Genomic DNA, 26,944 nt, shown 5'->3' on the forward strand with positions numbered 1-26,944 from the left:
CTCTCTCTCTCTCTCTCTCTCTCTCTCTATATATATATATATATATATAAACAGTTAATTATTGATATTTTTACAAACCTTAAGAATAGTGTCTATTTTCTTGTGAATCCTAAGGTGAATCCATTAAATTTAATAAGCAGAGTTCAAAACTTTACACTAAGAAAAAACCCCTATACTTATACATACAGTGGGATTGTCAGCAATAGGGATGGATTTCAGAAATTGATAGTCAAGTATCCACCCATTTGCAAGGTCTTCTTTATCACAGAGGACCAAGAACAGTTTCCAGAGAGTGGGAAGGAACTACAGAACGTGGGGCTCTCGAGATAAAACTCCAGGCTAGCCTTATCACAGAGACAAAGAAAAGATGACCCAGCATTAACAGCAAATTTTCTTTTTAAGCAGATGTCTTAAAAAGGGAAACCTCTCGACATTAGAATCAATAGTACAGTTATTTTATGTGAGCTATTAAAAATCCAGACTAGACCATATTTAATCTGAAAAGCATTTTATTTTTTCCTTTTAAAACCTGAACACCACAGATTAAAACAAAATTGTTTAGGTTCTAGGATGATCTGCAACTCAGAGCTCAACTGCGCCGAAAATAAAATAAAAACCCAGGCCAGGGAGCTTGCATTATCAGGTCCTGTAAACGATCAATAGCTGAGTAAATTCAGTTTTAAAAGCCCCCTCTCAGATCTTCCCAAGGGCTACTTGGTGACTATGGATAGCCTAAGAAAATTCTATTGTTTTGTCTTTTCTAGCTTTTAATCTGTTTTAATATTTTAAATTATAAACCACCTCTAGTGTCTGAGCACAATAGCAGCATATAAATGCAGTAAATAACTTGGTTTTCTAGCAAATATTTTAAATAGATAAGGTGCTTTTATTCCTACCCATCCCAAACAAATTCTGTTCATTTGACAAAAATTAAATGGAGCTATTTGTTCTATCTACAATGTTAAAAATGGAAGGGCAGAAATTTCTCATACTTAGTCTGGCAATTCAATAATCCAACCTATACCGATCTATAGAACTGCGATTTTAAAAATAAAATAAAATAAAAATGATACGATTCAGCAGAAATCTGGAAATATCCCCGTACAGGTACTCTTAAACGCCACCAGAAGTTGAGTTTAATTAAACATCAACATGAGAGTCTTAGTTATTATAATCTACAGAACTCACTTTAAACCTGGAAACTATTAACACAAGTATATAACGGATCTCATCACTTCACGTTTGATTTTTTTTTTAAGTGTACATCGAGGGCACAAAATAACTATTAATTACAAAGCATTTTTCGGGGGTGGGGCGGACCCCTTAACATCTTTATACGCAACCCGTCCCTGCGCAAGATCAATCACTTACACAGACGGACTAATTCCCTCTGTAAATACTCTGATGTTCCTACAGTGAAGGAGGCAGACTTTCCTGGGAGTAACCTTCACTGAGCAGAGTGGGAATTACTTCCGAGTAAACCTGAATAGGATTGTGCTGTAAAAGGACTTGCTTTGCTGTTAGAGAGTGCGTGTTGATGGGAGTAGTACGGAGTCTTAGATATTCTCTTACTACCCACCCAGGAGCAATTATTCTGGATTAAGTTAATTCAGAAGTTAGGGTCTTACCTACAACACTAAGTACGAAATTGCCACGAACACCTCCTTATTAATGGAACTACTTCCCCCATGTAAATAACTGGGTGGGGCTTCAGGTAAATAAAGAGTCGCAACAAATTTTAACTCTCTCCTGTCCGTCCCAGCACGTCACGATAGGTCGACATGCCATAATAAGGACTTTCGGGGCGATCCAAGAAGTGTTGAAAGCAGGACTCACATTCTCTGTTGATTGGCCCTCAGTCTGCTGCTCTTGCAAGGTGTCTGTTTTCTCTGGAGCAGGGCTTACAAGCTGCCCCCCTTGCAGAAGCGTATCCCTTCCTCCAGTGCAAGCCATGGCAGTCGTAATAGTTCCCCCTTTCAAGCGGGCTTTTCCAGCACGCGATCGTCCAGGGGCGGGGCCACCAGAAGAATGTCAAACTCTGCGCCTTCATCATCATTATCTTCCCTCCGAATGGAAGCTCGAGTTCTCCTTTATCGAATTGGTTTAGCCTAACTCTGTCCACTGACCCACCCGCCTCGTGCACACGCTTCTTCCCGGGCTGAAAAGTCGGAGCAGACCACTGTCTCCACTCTGCCGTTATACATCCAAATTCTTCAAAGCCAGCCCATCCACAGTTCATATTATGTTTTAGGTTTATATCCCACTCTTCCTCCAAGAGCCATGTACACCTGAGCCAGCGTGGTGTAGTGGTTAGAGTGCTGGACTAGGACTGGGGAGACCCAAGTTCAAATCCCCATTCAGCCATGAGACTAGCTGGGTGACTCTGGGCCAGTCACTTCTCTCTCAGCCTAACCTACTTCACAACTGAGTTGTGAAGGAGAAACTCAAGTATGTAGTACACTGCTCTGGGCTCCTTGGAGGAAATAGTAATAAAAATACACAGACAGTTATGTTTAACCTCGCAACAATCCTTGAGGTAGTTCAGAGCTGCGAAATAAGTCAGGACAGAGTCACCCAGTGAAGTTGATAGCTGAATGAGCACTTGAACTCGGGTCTCCCAGCTAGGCTAAGCATAGGTTGGGAATTCCTGGTAGATAGATAGATTATTGGCAAAGGGCTCCGAATCTCAATAGTTCAACAACAGCCAGATGTTTTGTTTAAGCTACTCACCCTAGCTGATTAAGATGTTAGTATTCTTAAGTTACTGCTCAGAAGAACCCAAGTGAGCGTTTGTCCTAGACATTTTCTAGAAAACTGAGTTGCCTCTACCTGCATCAAGAAGCAGCATAGAATTTTGCTAAACTCATGCTTCGCGCTATGCAACTTTACACCTCATCCATCTCTTCCATGTAACTATAATTTTTAGTCTACTTTCCAGTAGGCTTATGAGATCACCTGGCATTTCACGTGTGTGGAACAATATGAACCAAATAGGGTACAGTTGTAGGGACACCTCAATGGCAGTTTGTGATCAGGAGTGTAGCTAGGGGAGAAGAGGGGTGTGTTCACCCCTCTCTCCAGTGGCCCTTTGGAGTGAGGGAGATAATCAACAAGATAGGAGGAGTGGAGCTGGGGCGCCCTCAAGGGCCCAGGTTCTTTGAACCCATCTGCACAATTATAGCGACACCCATTTGTGATGATGTCATCCATCCCAATTAAAGATGGCAGACACACACATTTGGAGGTGCAAGTGCCCTAGCTTGTGAACTGCTTAATGGATTTGAACCAAATTTGCTACAGATGTAGGGACACATAGGGATGCCTCCACGGTGTAGTTTGTAATAATGTCATCCACCCTGATTCAAGATGGCGGACACATGAATGTTTGAGGCCTAAGTGGACTAACTTTGGACCAAACTGAGTCTAGTTGTAGTGATAGTGAAAGGAAAGTAGGCAGATTAGTTCTTACTAGAACAACTTGTTCCCTTTGCAAATGTGAAGCATCTGTAAAAATGTGGGGGGCCTTTTATTTCCTTATTGATTCAATGTTTATTGTATTGTAATATTATTTACAGTCATTAGACCAAACAGATTATTTCTTGAGTCAAAATGTTTGCATTTTATTACAGCAATGATTAGGTTAGTAAGCCCATGTTTACTCAGAGGTATCTTCAGTGGGACTACTCCACATTCCATAGAAACATGCAGGGTATTGCCATCTTTCAGGTCCAGACCAGACAAGATGCTGCCCAAGTATCTTTGGTTTTATTGAAATGCAGTGGCAGGATGCACACGTGATTGTAAGAGTATTGGGGAAAGGGTTATTTTCCGGTGCTTTTTTTAAATTAACATTTTCCCTGGGCTTCCCACCATGGAAAAGACGAGGTGTGGCTCTCGTAACTGTAGGATTGTATTGCAAGTTACAAGAAAGAGGAAACCTGAACGTCAGTGTACAGATTAATTAACAAAATAATGAAGTACATGACTCTACGACAGTGAGGCAGGGAAACATGTTCAAAGAAAATCCAGGTGTTAATCCCGTGCTTTAATCAGTCAAACTTCAGCTTTATTAAATATAAATATTTCTACAAAAGCTCCTTTTATATTGTGCCTCATCTTTCCACTTCAATATTGCACTAAAAATGGTTAAACAAAAATTTGAGCATACTGTGCTTAAAATCTGGAATAATCAACTTAACTATACCCAGTCTAAACATGATTGAAATACTAATGCCACTTCAGGTAGTAGAGCCTCCATTATCCAAATGTCAACTGCATGGTTGTCTAAGTTGTATCTCCCTGGTTTGCAAAGTGTGATCTTGGCTAACTATAAAGTCATCCACACATTAAAAAAAACCAAAACTGTGTTCTACCTGGGTTTGGGAGCTGTGTATGCTCCCAATTTTCGGTGTGGACACAAGGGGAAAAGTGACTTCTACCCAGGTTTTCCTTCTACCTTACTTCCACACAACCAAAAATTGGGAGCACACAGTTCCCAAACCCGGGTAGAACACAGCTTTTGATTGTGTGAATGACCTCCATGAAGCTCTTCTCATGATAAATGAGAAGAGCTTTGGGGCTAACTGTGGGGAAGGAAGATTAACGTTACCTTCCCCACAGATGATCCTCCAATGGTCTTTAGGTGGGATGGCAGCTTCCCTGTGGTGTTCCCGCACTTTGCTCAGGTGCTCCGGGGGTCAGCCGCAGGGAAGCACCACTCCACCCATCGGGACCCAAATAATGCACCAAGCGAGTGTGCAGTGTATTACTGGCCAGCCATGGCTGCAAGCCCAGGTTAAGCAGTGGGCTACTTAAGAGGGCTCGCTGCCACCGGGAGCCATGTGGCTCCCAGCGATTCTCACACAGAGCGAAAACCAGGCTGGGCTTCCCTAGCTCGGTTTTCGCTGCTCGTGAGAATAACTTCTATGACTAGCAAAAAGACTGCTGTGCAATGTAAACCCTAACAAGAGTTGCCTCCACAACTGAAAGATAGTGGGGATGTTTGATAAGGCAGAAAGACAAATATGTGCAGCCACAGCCACTGCCAACCACTTCCTGACCTCAAGAAGTTATATTGTTTTCTACCGTTTTCTTAAAACCGAAGCATAAAGATAAATTTCTATGCCAAGTCAAATTGCTTCTCAATTGCTCAACACACGAGTACTGTGCTTTTTGTGTAAACTGACTGTAACTTTTTGAAACACCATGTTAATCTTTTTCACTTATTTTGACATGGCTGCACGACATTACATTAAGGCACTCAATCCAAACAAGTATCACACTGGCAAACTATGAAAATGATACTGTATGTATGTCTTGGGCATATATGAAGATGGCGCTATGCCCAGGCTAAGTGTCTTAATAGTTTACATCAATGTGTGAGTCCTTTTCAGGTGTTACCAGGTATAGTACCCATGGGGTGTACTATGCAGTCCTGCCCCCACACTGTCCATGAGTACAGCATTTATCTATGATGCACATCAGCATGGTGGTGGGATGTGCCTGCATGCTCCCCCTATACATCAGGGCTTTCAATATGTGACTGACAATCTAGACAACAGAGTAGTTTGTACGGAGGGCACTGTATCCATCTACACCGATCATTCATTGTCTGAAGCCTAATGCTGTTAACATACATTGACTGACTCCTGCTCAATTTTCCCTAGTGTAAGAGAAGGTTCAGTGCTGCTGACACAACATGTGCTTAATTTTAATGCAAGTGATGCTACAAAGATCAGGACTGGGAGTACATAATAGCCAGAACTAATGAATACTTGAATAGTCACCCCCAAAAGCTACATCAAAATAAATGTCAGTAACATTATAAAAGGCTTACATATCCAAGGGCTTACATAATTTATTAATAGGGTGCTAGGCTGAAAGCCATACTCTGCTAAAATTAGATTTCTATCTGGCTGCAGTCCCAAAATGTACACTTAAGATGAATAAATCCCATCTGTTGCAATGAGGCTTGCTTTTAAGTAGACAGGATTGGGCTGTGAAGGTATCTCATACTTGCATACGCAAACTGGCCACTTAGTTTACCATGCAATGTTATACATGGTGGAGGGGATTGTATTAACATCCCTCAGAGCAAAGCAGGTTGATCCTTGACACAACACATAGCAGCCATTGAATTTATGTAGGTATTATATTTATAGCCTGCCCTTCTTCTAAGGAACTCAGGGTTATGTACATAGTTCTGCTCCCTCATTATATTTGCACAACAACCCTGTGAGGTAGGTTAGGTCAAGAAGCAGCAATTGCCCCAGTGAGGCTAAGCGGATTTGAATTGGAGTCTCTCCAGTCCTAGTCTGACACTAGCCACTATACCACACTGATTCTCTGGAGTTTCATGATAATAGCAGTTGAAAGCTCATACAGTACTACAGTTACAGGAATAGCTGCTACAGTCTGTATCCACGTTCACCATATCTAAGTTTCTCTAATCCTGAATACTGAAGAAATAAGCAGTTGGCTTTCTGTCCCTAGCATGCAGGGTGTTCTGCTAATGAACTGTCACAGTTTCTAACTTCAAAGCATACTATTATGCTAGGTAAACCCGATCCTGAGCTGGCCTAGTAACATCAGGCTGGGAGGTCACTGGCAGTCTGCAAACTATCATATAGTTACCAGTACTCACCTTTAAGAGGAATAAACCTTTCAAACTTCAAAAGAGCCGGCCTTACTTATATGAACAAATTAGTAGGCACCTTTTTGTGGATCTATAGCAGACACACAGGACAATGACTGGCTGCTTTGAAAAACACATAAAATATAGCAGAGCCAAGAAAAACAAAAGCTACCAGAATGTTCTAATATCGGAAGTGAATAAATTGGATAATTCTACACTGTTGATGAGAAATAAGCAAATTCCAAGACAATATCATTGAGATATATATCATAACCAACAGACGAGAGGTTATATATAATCTCTCTCTCTCTCTCTCTCTCACACACACACACACTCTATTGCTATTTAGTTGTTCCATGCATATTTCACTGTGCTTTTGTAATGAAAGTTAATGTCTCCACATGCATAAAGTCTGATCTACACATGATGAAATATCCTACATGTACGTAGGAAAATGCATGAATCTTGAATGTAGCTCCATCATGTATGATAAATGCACACAGATGTCACTGTACATATAAACAGAAAGTAGCCAATTCACTTCAGTAAGCCTATACAATTTTCATTTTTATACATACCAGTGAAATGAGAAATTGTATGTTATTTGTTTTGTTTAACAAATTTAATAAAAAATGATATGCTTTATAGAAAAAAAAGGGACTTTTATAAAGAAATTTCTTCTTGGGAGAAAATTTCTCTTGGGAGTATTTGCATTGCTTAATGCTAATATTACCCCTCCATGTGCTTAATGAGTTTTTTTAAAGACATACTTGCACTAAAAAGACAGACACTTGCAAGAGTGTCTAACACAAAGAGACAATATACATTGCATTAATAGTTCTCTGAGCATTCCAGATTAAATAGCCTGAAATAAGAGAAAACTTCCAGAACCCTCTTCTCCCCAAACCTCCGCATTGGCTAGCTGCAGTCATCAGGTCAAACCCTGCTGTGGGTTCCCTCATAAAGGGAAGTGAAATTGTCAGCAGTTAGAAGCAGGGCTTTTACTGCAATCAGAGGCTCTGGAATGATCTCTCTAACAAGTTCAGAACTTGTGTCTCCCGGATGGCATTCCAGAAGGATTGAAAAACTAATCTGTTGAGCATAGTTTCTGGCAGTTATATTCATTTTAATGGCCATGAGATGTAGTTTTTAGTAGCAGACTGTGGATTTCTTTTGGGTTTTGGTGAAACTGAATTATTAATGGTTGTATTTTTATATAATTCATGGGTTGGATTCTAATCTTTGGAAGAGTGGCACTCCATCATTGAAAGCTCTCTTCATGAATGGGAGAAGGGTCCCTTGCAGGAGTGTAACTCTCCTTTTGATTCTAGAAGGAATTTCTATTGATGCAGTATTGCTCCCCCAAAGATTAGGATCCAGCACTTTGCAATTTAGGTTTTTTTTTTTGTTTTTTTTTTAATGTAAAACATTTTGGGCTTAGAAAAAAGTGTATACAAATGTCTTAAATAAATACAAAACTTTATTTGCTCTGAGCAAAGATTTGGTTAAACCACACTGAGTGATCTTATGAACACTCCCTCAAGTTTGAAGCAATGGGCAGCATTCAAACTAAGTTAGTCATGACTAACTTGACTCTTTGATTTCAATGGTGCGTAGTCAGGACTAACTAGTCTGGATGTTTCCCAGTGATTCCAAGTTACAACGTTAGTGAAAATCTAGGGTAATAGATGCGATATATTCTAATGCAATTTGGGGCGGGCGGGGGACACGATTCTGAGATTGAAAAGGTTGCCTAAATGGAAAATGTGCACTTACATAGGGAATTTCCCACATCACTAACAGCTACTGGGGCTGGGATTGGAATCACCAATGCAACTGGCTCTGGCACACATTCCCATTACAATGCTCAGGCACAGATTTTCTTCAGCAGCCATGTCACCTTTGAAATACATGAATCTGATTTTAGACGTATCCTAACAAAGTTGCATCCTTAATCATGAAGACAATGGTCTTCACACTGGTTCTTCAAGTAAAAAAGAAGTTTGGGCTTCACTATGAATTCCAATTCTCACTGTGGGGCAGTTTTGACTTCTAGAATAGCTCCTCCTCTTGGTCATCACCAGGCAGGGGCAACCTATAGGTGACACCAAGGAGATGAAATTCCCAGGACTCCTTGATCAGACGCAGGATCTAGAAAAATCTCTCAGCTGTAAAACCGCAACTGGCACTGGAAAATCAACACAGCAGTATGAACTACGCTAGAATGCCATCAAAAGTTTAAAAGGTGGGGGGGGGGGAGATGAAGAGTATACAAGGCAATCTCCTGGGACTGACTTTATCTAAAACAGAGTTAATTGAGAAAACACTGTACTAGTTCTGGAGAAAACAGCCTGTGCCTTTTGAAGAATCCTTCCTATGCAGTACAGCAAGAATGATAATTCATAGATAGGGCCAATTTCTCATTTTTCAGTATACAGGGATAGGACACATTTGCGTATTGGGACTTAGAGAAGTAGTGCATCTTGAGGATGGGGTTCCAATTTTCTTTTTGCCAATGTTTAGATAACCAAAAGATAGGAACTAGAATGACAGTTCTCTGCTGATTGGTACCCTCTCTATTGGGAAAGGGAGGGAATGTGGGAAGGGTGGAAGGAAAAACCACACACATACCTCACACAATCAGAAGACCCTGCTTCTGAGACAAAACAAGAAAGAAAAGTTGTTGGGTAACAAAAGCATCCTACTTAGCCCTGTCAAAGCTTAGGAGAAGAGCAAGAAAGCAAGCAATTAGATTTTTGCCTGTCCTGAAGTCCTGAGAAGCCCATCTCCTTAGTATCATGATAAGGTGACTGTCTAGTGACCACAAAAAAGAGCTATTACAGTACTCAAGACAGCCTCATCCTGGCAGTGCTGGAGAAATGCAGAGCATTAAGTGGGGGGAAACACTTTAAAAAAAAAGCAAATTAAGTGTGGTGCTGCAAAAATAAGACACAAAGACAGATAAGACCAAATATGCAACACATCTTTACACTCCTATCTGCTTCCTGCATGCAAACATTTTAAAAACCACGTATCTGATCACACTCCGTTCAGAAACACTTTCCCAAACACACAACATCCTTTCCCAACACACGCATCCTTTCCCAAACACACAACACGGCTGTGCACATGCACATTCCAAAATGCATCTGCCAGTTTTAGATGAACTCCATAATCAAAGCAAGCCTACAAGTTTGCTATCCAAAACCACATGCTTCTCATATAGTGAATCTATTCATACCTGCAGTTTCCAACAAGGTACCATCCTTTCACTGAGACTGCACCAGCTCTGAAAGTAAGTGGGATTGTGTGAAAATGCCCCAGGTCTTCCTACAGTTGGCAAACTTATAAGCAGAAGGCTGCTCTTCTCCCTGAACCTGAACATTTGGATTGGTTCTCTTTCTGAGATAGCAGCTCTATATGTCAGTCACAAGCTAATGCTGCAATCCTATGCACACTTACATGGAAGTAAATTCTGCTGAAGACAATGTATGGATCTCTTTCCAATGGCACAAAATAAATTAAGACATGAACTGGCAGAAATGTTTGAGAAAGGCAGCAGCTACTTCAAAATGTAAACACAAAATGCAGGTTTTGAAAGCAACACTTGGGTTTGAAATATTTCTGTCCTACCACAAATCTTGTGCTGTGGTACTATGAAAACAATAATATCAGACTATACAGGTGGACCTTGTCACTTACGGTCCCGACACCCATTGTTTCACGAGTCCGTGGTTGGGCACAGGAGACCCAACCTCGGCATATGTGGTTACAAAAGAGTTAAAATCCACGTATCTGCTAGGTATCTATTCCTATGTGGCCAGAAATGACCTCAGAGCTTGTTTCCATTTGACTGAAATGAGCCATTTTGTGGCTCTTTTGTAATAAATAAATACATCTGTGGTTTTTTGCGGGCAATTGGCCGAATTGGGGTTTTGAGGGGCATTGCTGGACAGCTGGAGAGCATGGTATGTTACCTTTCCCCCCTCTTATTTCTGCCCTTTTTTGCATGTTTTGCCATCCGCCCCAGGAACCTAACCCCCCTCCCCCCCAGCTCCCAATTCCCATTGACTTCAGGTCCTGTTATCTGCAGTTCCGAGAAGTAGTACTCTGCAACATAAAGTGCAAACACATTTCCATTTGTAATTCAAGATGCAGACAGAAGCTCATGATTTCCCCTAGAACATCCCTGTAGACTAGCACAGCTGTCTTGTACACACAGAGCTTAGATGACTGATCTTGTAAAATATTGCTTATTACATTCTAGACAGGCCCTTAATGTTGAAAGAATTAGAGAACACCTCAGAACAGACTCTTTCAGAGTGGTGCTGGAGATGTTACACATGGCACACTACAGAGACGGCTATGCATTTCTTTTTGCTTTTGATTAATGTCGCTCATCTAATTCATAGCCTTTGGAGAAGATGAAGCAAACTCTATTGGGCAATTATTTGGTAGGTGCTATCTGTCTTTGCTTCAAGTCTCCCCTACAGCAGCTCTACGATGTTGTTTCTTAGGCCATTGTGACAGTCAGAAAATGCTAGGACAAGCTCCTGAAAGGCTCGGAGTCTTTTTTCAGTCTCTGAACAATAACAGCATTTTGTAAGTTAGCTTCCTCCAGCGAGAGAGATTCATCCAGCAATTCCCGAAATGGAAGCGACATGGTCAGCATGAAGGGAGTTCTGCCTTGAGATCCTGGGTAATTTGTTATGAAGTCTCTGACATGGCTTATCCTAAGAAGAAAAAGCAAACATTTCAGAGGAGGAGTGCAGTAAGGTTGATCTTTACTTGACTTTTCCAAATCCTTGAGATGCCAAGTCCACGACCCATAAATTGCAGGCTGCAAAATCACCAGTTTTGCATCAGGGTCTTCTAAGCACTGTCTTTCAGAATATTAATGAAGCAAAGGGGACCCAATGGCCCACAAGCCTCACCTAGACCATAACAATCCAGCTGGTCAATTTACTATGCAGTAGATACTGAAGACAACTTTGAAAAGGATGTGTCTCATGGAATTATGAACTTTAAAAGCCTGTGATGATTAAATTGCATCCAATATATTAAGTAGTGATTCACTGGAGGACTGTCCACTGAAGACCAAGAGGCTGAACTAATGAGAGTGTTCAGGAGCGCTTGCTGGGTGTAAATCTTAACACTCCAGAATATGTTGGCTAAGATTTTTGTCCCTATGGTGAGTGTCTAATGTAACTAAAGGAGACATAGGGCTTGTTCCAAGTCGGATAGTTTTTATAAAAAACATGGCTCCTGTGATGTTTGCTTTCCCCCAAAATCTATTCAACACAAAGCAGTGAAATGCTTTTGTTCAAAGCCTTTCAACCTTTTTTACAGCCCAATTTGATGCATATTTTTTTAAATATCCAGTCCTAGTGAGTTAATGAAGATATTCTTAAGTATGTATGCAGAGAATTATCGCTTAAAAACCTTAATTGTTCTTAAAACTGGTGTAACCAAATGTTGCAGGGGTGAAGTGGAGAAACCAAGAGGAAAACGTTCTACCCTTTGGCAGAGAAGAGTATGAGTAGTCCAGAAAGCAGATTGTGAGCCCTTTGGGGACAGGGATCCATCTTATTTATTTATTATTTCTCTATGTAAACCGCCCTGAGCCATTTTTGGAAGGGTGGTATAGAAATTGAATTATTATTATTATTATTATTATTATTCCTCTTTTAAATGCCCTATGCCTCCAGGCTCCAAGTATGCAGACTGATGCCTTCTGCTATATTGCCCTCTACTGTCACCCTGCTGGTATTGCAGGATGGGTTGGTTTTGCAGAAGAGAGGAACCTATTCACACATTATATTCAATGCCCATACCATCTGTGTGTAGTGTACAAATGTGTACACACATATAGTTTAATGCATATATAGTAGGATATTGCCTATGTGCACTCTGCATTTGAAGAAAACTGTACCTAGGTTTATTTTTACAATTACATCCACAGTCATTCCCTCAAAAATATGTATTATTATTATTATTATTATTATTATTATTACTACTACTACTACTACTACTACTACTACTACTACTACTACTACTACATTTTATATCCCGCTCTTCCTCCAAGGAGCCCAGAGCAGTGTACTACATACTTAAGTTTCTCCTCACAACAACCCTGTGAAGTAGGTTAGGCTGAGAGAGAAGTGACTGGCCCAGAGTCACCCAGCAAGTCTCATGGCTGAATGGGGATTTGAACTCGGGTCTCCCTGATCCCAGTTCAGCACTCTAACCACTACAGAACGCTGGCATGTACATGTCTACAAGCACCTGCATGCACATACAACATAATATTTGATTAGAGTAACAGTGTTGTGGTAATCTGTGGTAAATTAGGAGCAATAATCTGAAGAGCACAGTATGCGAGTTCCCAATTATCATAACTTCTAGATCACACGTTACGATACCAAGAAAGCATCAGAGTTCACAATATTGGATGAAACTCAGAGCAAAACAAGAGCACACACACACACACACACACGTTTAAGTTTCTCTCACATTTCTGACATTGTCAGATTTGGAACTTAGGCAAATGGTATTGTCAGGAACGAAAGCCTGATCCCAAATGCAATCATTCCAGTTTCATATATGAAATCCATGTTTCTTCTCATAGAACTTGACACTCATGCTGAAAAGGAAAACTGAAATTCAAAGCCCAGAATACTAACAGTTCACAAACTGAAACAGTGTTAGTTTTCTGACATGCACTACAAAATTCTGCACTGTGCCATTTTAATTTATTCTAAATTTCACACTTTAAAAAAATACTTCTCAGTTCTGAGGCAAAAGGTAATATGGGAAATGGTTAGATATTTCTCAGTCCACTAATCTGAAAAGATTGACAAAGATGCTTAGATAAGGGTGTGTCAATATGATCTGTTCTTACCTATGAGAAACATTGAATTTTTGTACTATCCTTGTTCCATCAGCCAACCAGATCTGGACACTAGTGATGGGTTCCAAATCATTTAGCACCACAGTTGGTCTTTTCTTCTCAGTTTCTTCAACATCTCTTTTTACTTTAGAAGTTATTCTTGGTGTAGCACTGCGGGCGGGGGGGAGAGAAAATGGACTCAGACAAGACTATACAGCTCTAGGCCACCTGTTACCCTATTCAAGAGGGTGTGTGTGTGCGCGATTCCTCACTATGCATTCCTCCCCACCTGTGGGTCAAACCTGTAAAATGGGGTGCATGCAAGCGCACATACACACTCACTCACCCTCCAACATAAGATCAGCATAGGGGGTCTTATCTCAGTGATCGATCATCCAACAAGTTCAACATCTATCTCCTAGCAATAGTCAAGTGAGTACAGCAAGTTAGCCTAACAGCTTGTCAAATGTCAATACAATAGGAACGATGATGAAGTATCCTAAGGACTTTTTACCCTGCAGAGTTGTAAGGGAATGTTTAGGGATGAAGGGGCTGTTTGGTTTCTATAGGAGTTCCTGAGCTTAATACTTCGTAAAACACCATTATTTCATTGCTGAGCTGCTGCTGCCAACAGAAATATTGACAACCCTGTACTGGTGCAAGCAGAGGTGCAACAGCAACCTTCTTAACAGAACCAAGCTTTAAAGGAAATTTTTGGTGTCTCCTTCACAAGTTACCTTCGAACTGGACAGACTGAACAAACATACAAAGAAACCTGCTAGACTGGAGGGAAAAGGTCATTCTGTCCCCACACCAATTCTAGTGATCAGAGACACCAGACTGCTTACCTTCCTAATCTGTATCCTTTCCCAGAAAAAGGATGGAACACTGGCTTCCTCAAAATATACATTTCATCCTTCTTATCATCCACCTTCACATCCACTTCCTCTTTGTCACAAATCTTCTGCAACTCAGGAGGCAATTCCCTTTAAAAACAAGAATGAGAAGAGCTCCCATTTAGATAGAGCTTTTAAAATACATTCAGTTAAAGCCAACAGCAGTGCCACTTGTACATTTTTATCTCCTCATTAGCACAAGGTGTAGTCATTGTCTGTTAACTTTTGTCATGAACTGGACAGCTACTGCTGTGTAGACAGACTCTTGGTCCAGAAACTGGCATTTTGTACTCATCACAATTAGTTTCATTCATGACAAACTGAGAAAGTTGATACATTTGTTTGCAGCAATAATAAATATAATTTAATTATATGACAACACATTCTACTATATTATCTATACAAGTACATTAAAATTCCTTAAGACATTCTGTACATAGAATATACATATTCATGAACAGGGATTGTCTCATCATTTATCTCTATCCAAACCTCAAGAACTCATCTTAAATGCAACTCTCTAGATCCATGTCTGACTCAAGGCAACCCATTTAATTGTTGGTAGGTCATCTCTTCATAGCCAGTACTGGGTGGGGGCGGGGGGAAGAATCATGTACAGACTCCATATTTGACATATATCTCAAACACATAAGGGATCAGCATTTAATTTCTCAGTGCATAGTCAAGAGTACCTCGGATTCAGTTTTTTGAGCTATAAAAACTCTTGCAGCCATAATCAAATGGCATGCCTGTTCTACCTCCTGTTTTGATTGCCATCCCTTGGCATATCCCAACCAATCACAGGTTTTAAAGGAATGATCTATAATCTCTCTTATCCACAGTTTGGCTCAAAATGTTGATATATGTGGGCATGCCCCCCAAATACAAGTTGCATCAGTCCTCTCCTGCAAACATCTCCAGTATCCAGAACAGGAGTGTCGAATTGCAGCCCTCCCACTGTTGACCTAAAACTCCCATCATCCCCAGTCTCAATAGCCAGCTGCCAGGGATAATGAGGGTTGTGGGTCAGTAGCAGGAGGGTTGCAGTTTGACATCCCTGATCTAGAGGCTATAGTAAGAAACATCTTTTTAATCCTCCATGGAGTCAGATACCATCTAGTAAAGGAAAGGAAAGGTTGTGCTGTCGAGTCAGTGTCGACTCCTGGCAATCAAAGAGTCATGTGGTTTTCTTGGTAGAATACAGGAGGGGGTTTACCATTGCCTCCTCCCGTGCAGTATGAGATGATGCCTTTCAGCACCTTCCTATATTGCTGCTGCCCGATATAGGTGTTTCCCATAGTCTAGGAAACATACTAGCAGGTATTCGAACCAACAACCTCTTGCTCCCTAGCCAAGTTGCTTCCCTGCTGTGCCATTAGGTGGCTATCTAGTACAGCTCTCAAAATAAGTATCCATTGAACTAACGCAAGGTATTCTCCTTATATTTTAAGAATTTCTACCCTGCCTTTCGGGCCTAGCTGGCTAAAATAGACTACACTGAAAACCACATTTGCAGTAAGTCAAAAATAGAACAAAACTTATACAGCAATAGAATACTTGAACAACTACAAAAGCTACCTGAAATAAAACCACTTTAGTCTGGTGTCAAAAAAATGAAAGTACATTAAGCAGATCTGGGCAATTTTTAAACACTGTTCAGGTATTACGTACCTAGGTACAGAGTTTACGCAGGCCTTGTGCTAATATGCTCTGTATCCATGCTCTGTATCCATAACAAGCATTGTACCCAGGGAGAATTATTCTCCCATACGAGATCTTGTACTTGTAGAAAACGTGGATACAGAGCACAAAGGTGCAGGGTGCGACTTGCTGGCATGCTCACACTAGTAATGCCTGAACAGGATTGCTGATGGATCCTGTTTCTGAATATTATTTGCGATTGCTCTGCAATTCTAGGGCATATTGCTGAAATAAATGAGTATGAGGCAGTTTCTCTATGGCTTGAGGATAAGGAGGACTTATTTATTCTGTCAGGCCTTTGGAAAACTCAGATTAGTAGAAATAACAGGTGCTATACACTACCTTGTTTTTAAATGGCTTTTCAACATGGGGTTTCTTTCTTTGGCAGGAACCTGTCTTGTTTGAAAGGCGGAGTATAACACTTCTAAAAATATCACTGTATTTATTTTAGATTATAGTTAAATATTTCTGCATGGAAATATGCAGAAAATCTGCCCTGGAACCAAAACCAAACCAGCCTGGCTGGTTTTGTGCACATCTCTATTTTGAGTGATAAAAGAGAAAGACTTAAATTATATATAGGTGGTTAAAAATGTCTCAATCAGATTTTCAGGGAAATCGTGCCCTCACTTAAAATAAAATTACTCATTTGTTCTAGAAAACCCTTAAGCTCATTAGCTAGATCAGTGTTTCTCAACCGCCTGTATGCTGACCAGTGCTGGTCTGTGAGGTGTTGAGTACAGGTCCATAAGGAATTTAACCCCCCTCCCCCAAACAATTTTGGGCAAGCAGGGGATGCCGCCCCTGGGAGCTCTCCGGAGCTCATTTCTAGTCAGGCATCCCTCGCTGCTGGAGAATGGCCATTTCACTTCCTTGAAATGAACGTTAACCAGTGGCGAGGGCTGCCTGACTAGAAATGAGCCCCGGAGAGCTCCCAGTGGCGGCAGCCCCTACCAGCCCCAAATTGTTTTTGGGAGGGTGCCTGGTGGTGGGGACGAGGGGGGGCAACCCCTTTACTAATTGCTGATCCAGGAAACTGCGCACGAAGAATGTCCTGGTCCACGACTCCAAAGACATTGAGAAACACTGAGCTAGATGATTCTCTGCCTATATGTTGTAAGTGCATAAAAGCAAGCAATTTAGAACAAGGGTTTTGGCTTGGATGACTCGAGAGCAAAGGTTGTGACAACATGGCACCCAAGTGCTACCAAATGTTATGTTTTACAGCATTAACAGGCAGCTGGTGACAGATACCATATGATTAGGTTTTATTATTTTTATTGCCTCTTATGTTGATTGTTTTAATTTTATTTTATTGTTAGCTGCCTTAGAGGCCTATTGTCAAGGAGACAGGCAGCAGATCAGTATTTTCCTCAAATAAGTGAAATAAAAAAGTTATGTAGTGCTGTTATATTAGCATAGTAACTGTGATGTCAGTTCACAGTACTGGTACATTTGGGTTCAAGCAATGCCAAGCCAGAAGTTGATATGGCACATAGAGTGGAAGCGAAGCAATGTCTAAGCAGCATTAGCGCAGCCTGGTTCAGGACACAAAGCGACTTGCCCTTTTTTAATCAAGTCCAAGAATCGTTGGTTTGCAACGTCTGTGTAGCTTCGGAGTTCACCATCATTCACTGTGAATCCATTTTTCCATAATTTAATAGTCGTATCAGCCTGTGAAGCGAGAACACAAATGAGCATCATTTCTCTAACTATCAAGTATCAGATCCATATCACTTAAGTGAAGGATGCAGGGCATGACAGTGAATAAGCCACTAGTAACACTGGCTTTGTGGCCACTGACCAAGGTCACTCTTTGCAAGTGCTGTCAACAATAAGGAAGGAGTTGAGTTCCTGGGTATCCCTGGCTTCAATTTTGCCCTATGGACTTCTTCACAAGCCCACTTTAAGTGGCACAGCAGAGAAATGCTTGACTAACAAGCAGAAGGTTGCCAGTTCGAATCCCCACTGGTACTATATCAGGCAGCAGCGATATAGGAAGATGCTGAAAGGCATCATCTCATACTGTGCAGGAGGCGGCAATTGTAAACCCCTCCTGTATTCTGCCACAGAAAACCACAGGGCTCTATGAGCGCCAGGAGTCGACATCGACTTGATGGCACACTTTACTTTTCCACAATATGGGTCTTACTGAAGCAAGAGCTGGTATAGCAAAGCAGCAGGAGACTGAGCTACAGAAAACTGCAAGTTCAGATCTCATCTCTGGCTTCGGCTTTTCCCTCTCAACCTCAGCACCCCCCATCCGCAATATAGGGATAAAAATACTGACCTACCTTGTAGGGTTGTTAGAAATATTACAAGGAGATGATACACATGCAGTGCTTTGAACTCTTGAGAGTGCCAGACAGAAATATTACTACAAAGTGTTCTGGACATATTTATATACAAGATATTACACAGACACTGATCGCCTTATACAATAATATATTGTGTGCAAAGAAATATCATATGAATAAATGAAGCTGCCTTCCACTGAGTCAGACCATTGGTCCTTCCAAGTCAGTATTGTCAAGCCCATGTGTATTTTAGTACTGAATCTTGATTAGCTATCCTAGCTAAATACTGATTAACCGAAGAGGTATGACCAGGTTAATTTGCCCTGAAATTCTGTGTTCTCCCAGTCAGCCCCATGGGGCTCGCTGATCCTGACTAACTTTGTAACAGAGATCTTTGCGACTGTGAGAACACAGCGTTTGCAGCACACATAGGTTTTGGACAGACAAATCAGACTCTAAGTGGACCTCATTAAAATATTGCCAGGGGACAACATGTTCAGCATTGAATTTTGGATTAGAAATACATCATGAGGGACTTTCATAAACTTTTATCCCTGCAGTGCATCATTTCACTTGGGTGAAATTCAAGGCATATATCTACCATACCAATTTATACTGTTTTGTCAGTGTGATGGTCATAGTTTCTTTCCCCCCCCCAAAAAAAATCCAGGTAACTGCAGTGTGCTGGGACATGGAGAATGTTTTTGCCCATGATCCCTAGCAGCCCACTCCCTGGTGGTGAAGGCATGATTATTAAAAAGTGGTATAGATGTGCCCTTCATGTTGCACTTAAATAATTAACTAGAAGCTGGGTTGCACATATATAAGATGTTTACTTCATACTCATATAATGTAGTCCATATAAACAAACAAGTAGCATATGTGTGTACCATCAGGCCCCAAACCAGGCTTATTAGTTTTGAGGCCCAAAATCTAGAGTATGTTCATTGCAGCACAAGGCTCCCTTCAGATTATCTAGCTGATTGATGCACCAAGAATACAAGAAACTCTAAATCACATCACATGAAAGAACAGAATAGGTTAAGTGGAAATATTACTTAACTGTCCCAGCAAATGTATTTGAATACTTTACCCAGTTATCTTAAAGTTCAATGGATTTACTAAAATTGAGAAGATCATTTTACTCACAACTATTAATTCAATTTATATGCTCAACATATACTGAGAGAAGCTGGACTGGAAGATGATGAGCGTGGCTTTAAAGTTGCAGGAAGAAACATCAATAACCTGCGCCATGCTCATGACACCACTCAGCTGAGAATGTAGATGATCTGCAAGCTCTAGTAATGAAAGTCAAAGAGCACAGTGAAAAAATGGGACTATGACTAAATGTCAAGAAGACTAAACTAATGACAACAGGTACAGCAACCATTCTCAAAACTGACAATGAAGACATTGAAATGGTGGATAGCTTCTGCCTTTTAGAATCAGCCATTAACAGTAAAGGATCCAGCAGTCAAGAAATATGCCACAGACTAGCACTTGGTAGGGTTGCACTGAAGGCCTTGGAAAGGATATTTCGATGTCATGACGTGTCTATACCTACAAAGATTAGAATCGTTCAGACAATGGTTTTTCCTGTGACACTATGGATGCGAAAGCTGGACTTTGAAGAAGCAAGATAGAAAAAACATTAATGCTTTTGAACTTTGATGCTGGAGAAGACTTTTGAGGATACCATGGACAGCCAGGAAAACAAACAAATGGATCATAGAACAAATCAGTCCAGAATGTTCACTCGAGGCACAAATGATCAGGCTCAAACTATCATACTTAGGACACATTATGCAAAGATTCAGCTCCCTTGAGAAGTCCATAATGCTGGGGAAAGTTGAAGGCAAGAGAAGAAGAGGACAACCAGCAGCAAGGATGGACTCGATTACGACAGCAATTAATGCACCACTGAGAGACCTTAAAGACCATGTTGAAGACAGATAATCTCGGAGAGAATCTATCTATGTGGTCGCTAAGAGTCGACACTGACTTGATGGCGCAATCAATCAATCAATCATGGCAATGGCATTTAAAAGAAGTGGGCAACTTTGAAACTAGATAGTCAAATTTAAACACCACTGATATCAATGGAAAGAAGTCCATAATGACTTAGCTTAGTCCCATAATTTCAATGGGACTTAGTCATGACTAACTAACGTCTGGATGTTGCTCAATTTTCCAGCCACAGTTAGCGAAATTAGTCCTGTCAGGTAAATGGACTAAATGCTGCACACACACACACACACACACACACACTCTATTTAATACATGAAAGAAGGGTGGCATTTATTTATTTATTGTAAACAATTTATTTATATACCACCCAAAACTTGCATCTCTGGGCAGTTTACAATTAAGGTCATTTAAACATTAAACTCATTAACATTAAAATCATTTAAAACCCAAAGTTAAAAGTATTAAAACCATACACCTAATTAAAAGCCTGGGTGAATAAATATTGATTATTAATATTATAAATCATTTGCAGCTTTTAAAACTTTTGCAAATATGGGTTGTAGTGCATACAATTAGTTTTTTAATGTCTGCTCTATGAGCTAACCTGCAAACATGCCACCTGCAATAGAAGTATGGTTGCTTCCATGAAGTCTCTTTTTCTGGAATTCACATCATTCCTTTAGTTAAGTTTAAGAGAATCCAGATCATGCCATTACCAACCTGTTGCATTCCCAAGTTTTCTATGTTGTCCTCCCAGCTTTTCTCAGATCTGATTTGTGGCAATAAAAACTTAAAATTGTAATGCCAGCCAGCCCAGTATGGGCTGACATAACGCCACCACCTTTTGTGACTACTGCTTTTTTAATCAGTGGATTAATGGTGGAGCCAGCATGGTGCAGTGGTTAGAGCGCTGGACTAGGACCGGGGAGACCAGAGTTCAAATCCCCATTCAGCCATGATACTAGCTGGGTGACTCTGGGCCAGTCACTTCTCTCTCAGCCTAACCGACTTCACAGGGTTGTTGTGAGGAGAAACTTAAGTATGTAGTACACCGCTCTGAGCTCCTTGGAGGAAGAGCGGGATATAAAATGTAAAAATAAATGTAAAATAAAAAATCAGCTGTTTCCTCTTCAGATGCAGGCATGGTATTACTGAATTAGCCTTTTAATTAATAGTTTTCTGTTCCATGGTAGTGGCTTTTAGGGATGTGCACGAACCGGGCCCAGCAGTTTACTTTTAAGGAGTAGGGAGGGTGCTCTTACCCCCGCCCGCCACATACCATGTCTCTCCCACTGGCGCTATGCACAAAATTGCTGGTGCGGGGTGGCAGTGTACCCTCTTGCCACCCCAGTCAGTGTCAGACCGGAACTGGCTGGTGCACATGTGCAAGCACACTGGCCGGGGGCAGCAAGAGGGTACGCTGCCACCTCGCACCAGCGATTTTCAGCACAGCTCCCGGGGGAGGGAGAAATGTGTGTGGGGGATGAGAGCATCCTCCCTGCTCCTTAAAAGTAACCCCCACTCCACCAATCTGGCCATCTGCCGGTTCGTGCACATCCCTAGCAGCTTTTATCAACCCATCTCCACTTTCTAGCCAGAGGGATTGTTTGATCAGTTGTTTTATTTTAACCTTCAAAATTGCAACCCCCACCATTGTCAAGGTGCTAAAAGGCATCATCTCATACTTTGCGAGAGATGGCAATGGTAAACCCCTCCTGTATTCTACCAAGAAAACCACATGACTCTGTGGTCACCAGGAGTTGACAACACTAACTAGATGGCACAACCAAATTGCCATGGAACAAGAAATACAAAATGCTTCTCCTGCCCAGCCCACCCACCCTCTTTGTAGAACAAAAGGGTTGGGGACACATTTTGTTTTAAACAAAACAAACAGGAAGTTGGGAGCCAGCGTGGTGTAGTGGTTAGAGTGCTGGACTAGGACCGGGGAGACCCGAGTTCAAATCCCCATTCAGCCATGATACCAGCTGGGTGACTCTGGGCCAGTCACTTCTCTCTCAGCCTAACCTACTTCACAGGGTTGTTGTGAGGAGAAACTTAAATATGTAGTACACCACTTTGGGCTCCTTGGAGGAAGAGCGGGATATAATTCTACAAACAGGCAAACATCTGCCACACAATACACCAGATAGAACTGTAGTCGAGAAGAAAGAAAAACAAGTCAAAATAATCGACATAGCAATACCAGGGGATAGCAGAATAGAAGAAAAAGAAATAGAAAAATCACCAAATACAAAGATCTACAAATTGAAATTGAAAGGCTGTGGCAGAAAAAGACCCAAATAATCCCAGTGGTAATTGGCGCCCTGGGTGGAGTTCCAAAAGACCTTGAAGAGCACCTCAACACCACAGGGGCCACAGAAATCACCATCAGCCAATTACAAAAAGCAGCTTTACTGGGAACAGCCTATATTCTTCGACGATATCTATAATAACCAACAGTATTCGTGATAAAATTCAGCCAGCTCAGGTCCTTGGGAAGGACTCGATGTCTGGATAAAACAAACCAGTCAATAACACCTGTCTGACTGTGTAAACAAGAAATAATTCTATCTAGTAATAATTTGTGTTGTGTTGTTTGGAAGTTTGTCCCAGTGGGGATACTGTAGAGAGTGGCGGGGAGGGGGGTGGAGTCAGAAAGAAAAGGGAGGGAAAGGAGAAGGAGGAAATCTAGTTCTTTCTGGAATAAAGTCTTTATTAAATCTTCATAAGATTGTTTTATGTTTACAAGGGAAGCAGTTATAAAAGAAGTGTCATTAAGAGGCCAATTAGAAACTGCCCCTCCCCCAATCCAGCACGGGTTTCAGATCCCAGCCCTGCATCTTAGTTGCCCATTCAGGACATTTGTCCACCAGAAACAGAAACTACTTTAAAACAGAATTTGAGACATGAGAGTTGTTTAAATCAAATTTGTGGACTGAAGCCTCTAGTCCTATGCACATTTTTTAGTAAATAAGTTCCATTGAACCAAATTGGACTTACTTCTGAGTAAACATACAATCTTGCCCATGGGGATTGGCACTTGCGAATTTTTATGGGCAATACTTCTATTAGGTGAGGCCTGTCATTGACTGGGCAAAGTCATTTTATGTAGATTACACTTACAGAAAAGTTCAAGAAATTAAATATATGTAATAGAAAAATTTTTTTATTAACATGCTTGCAAAAAGTAAAAGAACAGTTGAAATGTGTAGGAATTCAGCTTGAAACATTCATTTTATTGAAATACCACCATATGTGGTAAATTTGAATCTAAGATTTTCTGCCTCCTTTGGACATTCCGCTGTTTTCAAGTTACTGATCTGATTGAGTGTTAAAAATCTATATAGAACAGTTAAGATATGGCGATTATATCAAGAATTTCTTCTTTAAAAAAAAAAATAAGAGAAGAGATGTTAAACCTTTCCCCCAGCATATTCCGGTGTAAAAAGTAGTGCATTCAGCTAATTTAAGTGGCAGGATTGTGTATATAACATTTGGTTATCTGTAGGTTATCAGGGAAGTATGACTATTTTGCACAAACTCTTAAATATATAACAGATATATTAAGCGCTATGTGCAGCCATGATTTTAGCCGTTTCCAGCCAATTAGGGAAAAAGAACACCTCAGCACTCAGAGCAGCACTCAAGTGCTCTGAAGCACTATGTAAACACTACATTCAGGATTTCTTTGAGGAACGGTTGTTTTGCTTTGTTACTATGTATGTATGATGTAGAACAGTTTGCAGTGTATAAAAGCAGTACAAATGTTCCTAAAGCATGACTACAATAGGATTTGTAGGATTACTTTTAAATCACTGCCACAGTGCTGTATAGCAATAGCAATAGCAATAGCACTTACATTTATATACCGCTCTATAGCTAGAAGCTCTCTAAGCGGTTTACAATGATTTAGCATATTGCCCCCCCAACATTCTGGGTACTCATTTTACCGACCTCGGAAGGATGGAAGGCTGAGTCAACCTTGAGGCTGAAACACAAATATCTTTCTTTAAAAAGCATTTTCTATCCTCAAGTCTCTTCAGCTTGCTTTCTCAGTGACACCAGTTTAGCAGGTCAATTTCTCAATTGGGGAAGCTTGGTTTCAGCTTCAGCTGGGAGATGCTCAGTCAGCAGGTGGGCATAGCTGGGGGAAACACTGGGATGGCGGCAATGGCAGTGAGAGGAAGAGGAGCAGGTACAAACCTGCTCTCCTCCACTTTAAAGAGGCTGTGTAAGCCCTTCATTTTAAAAGGAGGTGCCCACGATTCGGATAGCCGAATTACATTTCAGCACATCCCTACATTCAAGTGTCGACCTTTCATTGAGAAAACTTGCTGTGCCAGAAGACAAAGGCTGCACACCTTCCTCTGTTTAACAGGATTTCCTGGCTGAAGGGTTTTTAGAGGGAGCTTCTGTGAGCTCCCACAGTAAACTGCAGGGTATCCACACCTACTTCGTCCTGCTATTTTTTGTCCGCACCAAGGTGTACTTTGGGGATTGCAGTCCCACTTTCACTGCCCCCTAAAGCGCTTAATATGTGCATGCTAAGACAACGGATGTTCCTTTTGTATTTACATTTTAGTGTTGCACAATACCACACTTCTCTTCTTTATTTTATTTATTTTATTTATTTTTGCATTTATATACCGCCTTTCGTTAAAAAGATAACCCCAAAGCGGTTAAGCATTAACTCCACCTTTACCACTTCTTAAATTGCTCTGATGCTTGCATTCAAAGAAAGCATGTTTGATTGAGATTCAGTGACTCCTTGTTCTTGCTGGACTTTGTATCTGAATTCATTCCATGGAATCATTCCCTTTTACTCCTATCTGACCATCCCCCATTAGTTACATGACTGCAATCTTATGCACACATTCCTGGAAGTAAGTCCCACTGAACTCACTTGGGCTTACTTCTGAGGAAACATGCAACTCTTCTACTGTTGAAACCACAAATTCCTCCTTTCTAGTATTTATTTATTTATTTATTTATTTCTTATTAATCATATTTTTATACTGCCAGATATGTCAATCTCTAGGCGGTGTACAAATTCCAACATTAAAATGACAGGTTAAAATATATAAAACACGACAAAAACAACATAAAACAAATTATTAAAATTCTAACTAAAAGCTTGCGAGAAAAGGAACATCTTGAGGGTCTTCCTGAAAACAAACAGAGAAGGAGATGCTCTTATTTCAACAGGGAGCATATTCCAAAGCCCTTGGAAAGCCACAGAGAAAGCTTGGTCCTGAGTTGCTACCAGACGAGCTGGTGGCAACCGTAACCAGACCTCTCCAGAAGATCGTAAAAGGCAGGAGGGTTCATGACAAGGGAGCTGCTCTCTTAAATAGCCTGGTCCAAAGCCGTTAAGGGCTTTACAGGTAAAAACCAGCACTTTCTATTTCACCTGGAAACATATCAGCAGCCAGTGCAGTTCTTTCAAAACCAGTGGTCCCTTTGTGTTGTCCCAGAGACCAATCTGGCTGCCGCATTCTGTAGCAATTGTAGTTTCGGGACTATGTACAAAGGCAGCCCCACATAGAGCACATTATAGTAGTCAAGTCTGTAGATTACCAGCAAGCATATGTACCATTGTTTTAAGGTCATTCACTTCTAGAAATTGACGTAGCTGACGTATCAACCGTAGCTGATAAAAAGTGCTCCTGGCCACCGCCTCAACCTGAGAAACCAGGGAGAGCTTTGGTTCCAAGAGCACTCCCAAGCTACATACTTGGTCTTACAGGGGGAGTGTAACCCCATCCAGAACAGGCAGATCCAAACAATTTCTCGAGTCCCGACTCCCCACAGTCAGTACTTCCATCTTATCCGGATTCAACTTTAGTTTGTTATCTAGCCCATTACCGCCTCCAAGCAGGCATTTAGGGAAGATACTCCATTTCCTGATGAGGTCGACATGGAGAAGTAAATCTGGGTGTCATCAGCATATTAGTAACACCCAGCACCAAACTTCCTGATGATCTCTCTTAGTGGTTTCATGTAGATGTTAAAGAGCATTGGAGACAGTAGGGACCCTTGTGGAACTCCATACTTCAGTTCTTGCTTTGCAGAGCAACAGTCTCCAAGTGACACCATCTGAAATCTACCAGCAAGGTAAGAGCAGAACTATTGTAAAACAGTGCCACCCAATCCCACCTCTCTCAGGCAGTCCAGAGGGATACATAGGAACATAGGAAGCTGCCACATACTGAGTCAGACCACTGGTCTATCTAGCTCAGTACTGTCTTCACAGACGGGCAACGGCTTCTCAAAAGTTGCTGGCAAGAATCTCTCTCAGCCCTCTCTTGGAGAAGTCAGGGAAGGAACTTGAAACCTTCTGCTCTTCCCAGAGTAGCTCCATCCCCTGAGGAGAATAACTTACAGTGCTCACACATTCAGTCTCCCATTCATATGCAACCAGGATGGACCTTGCTTAACTAAGGGGACAAGTCATGCTTGCTACCACAAGACCAGCTCTCCTCAATGGTATGAAAGCCACAGAGATAAAAGAGAATCAGCTGTGTCACACTCCCTCTGTCGATAGCCAGTAGGA

The 26,944-nt window shown here is 41.1% G+C and overlaps 2 protein-coding genes across 9 annotated transcripts in view; both read right to left on the reverse strand.

The window, feature by feature from the left end:
* MFSD2B (MFSD2 lysolipid transporter B, sphingolipid) overlaps positions 1 to 2,344 on the reverse strand; it is a 52,137-nt gene extending 49,793 nt beyond the window's left edge. For 3 of the 5 annotated variants that reach the window (XR_008313521.1, XM_053285126.1, XM_053285125.1), the window contains exon 1: positions 1,837 to 2,344. Coding sequence is in view for 2 of the 5 variants with exons in the window: in XM_053285126.1 (XP_053141101.1) it covers positions 1,837 to 1,953 (117 nt within the window). In the remaining 3 variants the exon portion in view is untranslated. The other 2 variants (XM_053285128.1, XM_053285129.1) reach the window with 1 other exon arrangement.
* Positions 2,345 to 4,024: 1,680 nt separating this feature from the next.
* UBXN2A (UBX domain protein 2A) overlaps positions 4,025 to 26,944 on the reverse strand; it is a 49,537-nt gene continuing 26,617 nt past the window's right edge. For all 4 annotated transcript variants that reach the window (XM_053285508.1, XM_053285505.1, XM_053285510.1 and 1 more), the window contains 4 exons: positions 17,685 to 17,794; positions 14,372 to 14,509; positions 13,536 to 13,694; positions 4,025 to 11,367 (listed from right to left, as the gene is read on the reverse strand). In XM_053285508.1, the coding sequence (XP_053141483.1) occupies positions 11,175 to 11,367; positions 13,536 to 13,694; positions 14,372 to 14,509; positions 17,685 to 17,794 (600 nt within the window). In that variant the 3' untranslated portion in view covers positions 4,025 to 11,174. The remainder of the gene's footprint in view (positions 11,368 to 13,535; positions 13,695 to 14,371; positions 14,510 to 17,684; positions 17,795 to 26,944) is intronic.

Source organism: Hemicordylus capensis, chromosome 1, assembly GCF_027244095.1.
Source record: "Hemicordylus capensis ecotype Gifberg chromosome 1, rHemCap1.1.pri, whole genome shotgun sequence".
Classification (NCBI taxonomy): Eukaryota; Metazoa; Chordata; class Lepidosauria; order Squamata; family Cordylidae; genus Hemicordylus; species Hemicordylus capensis.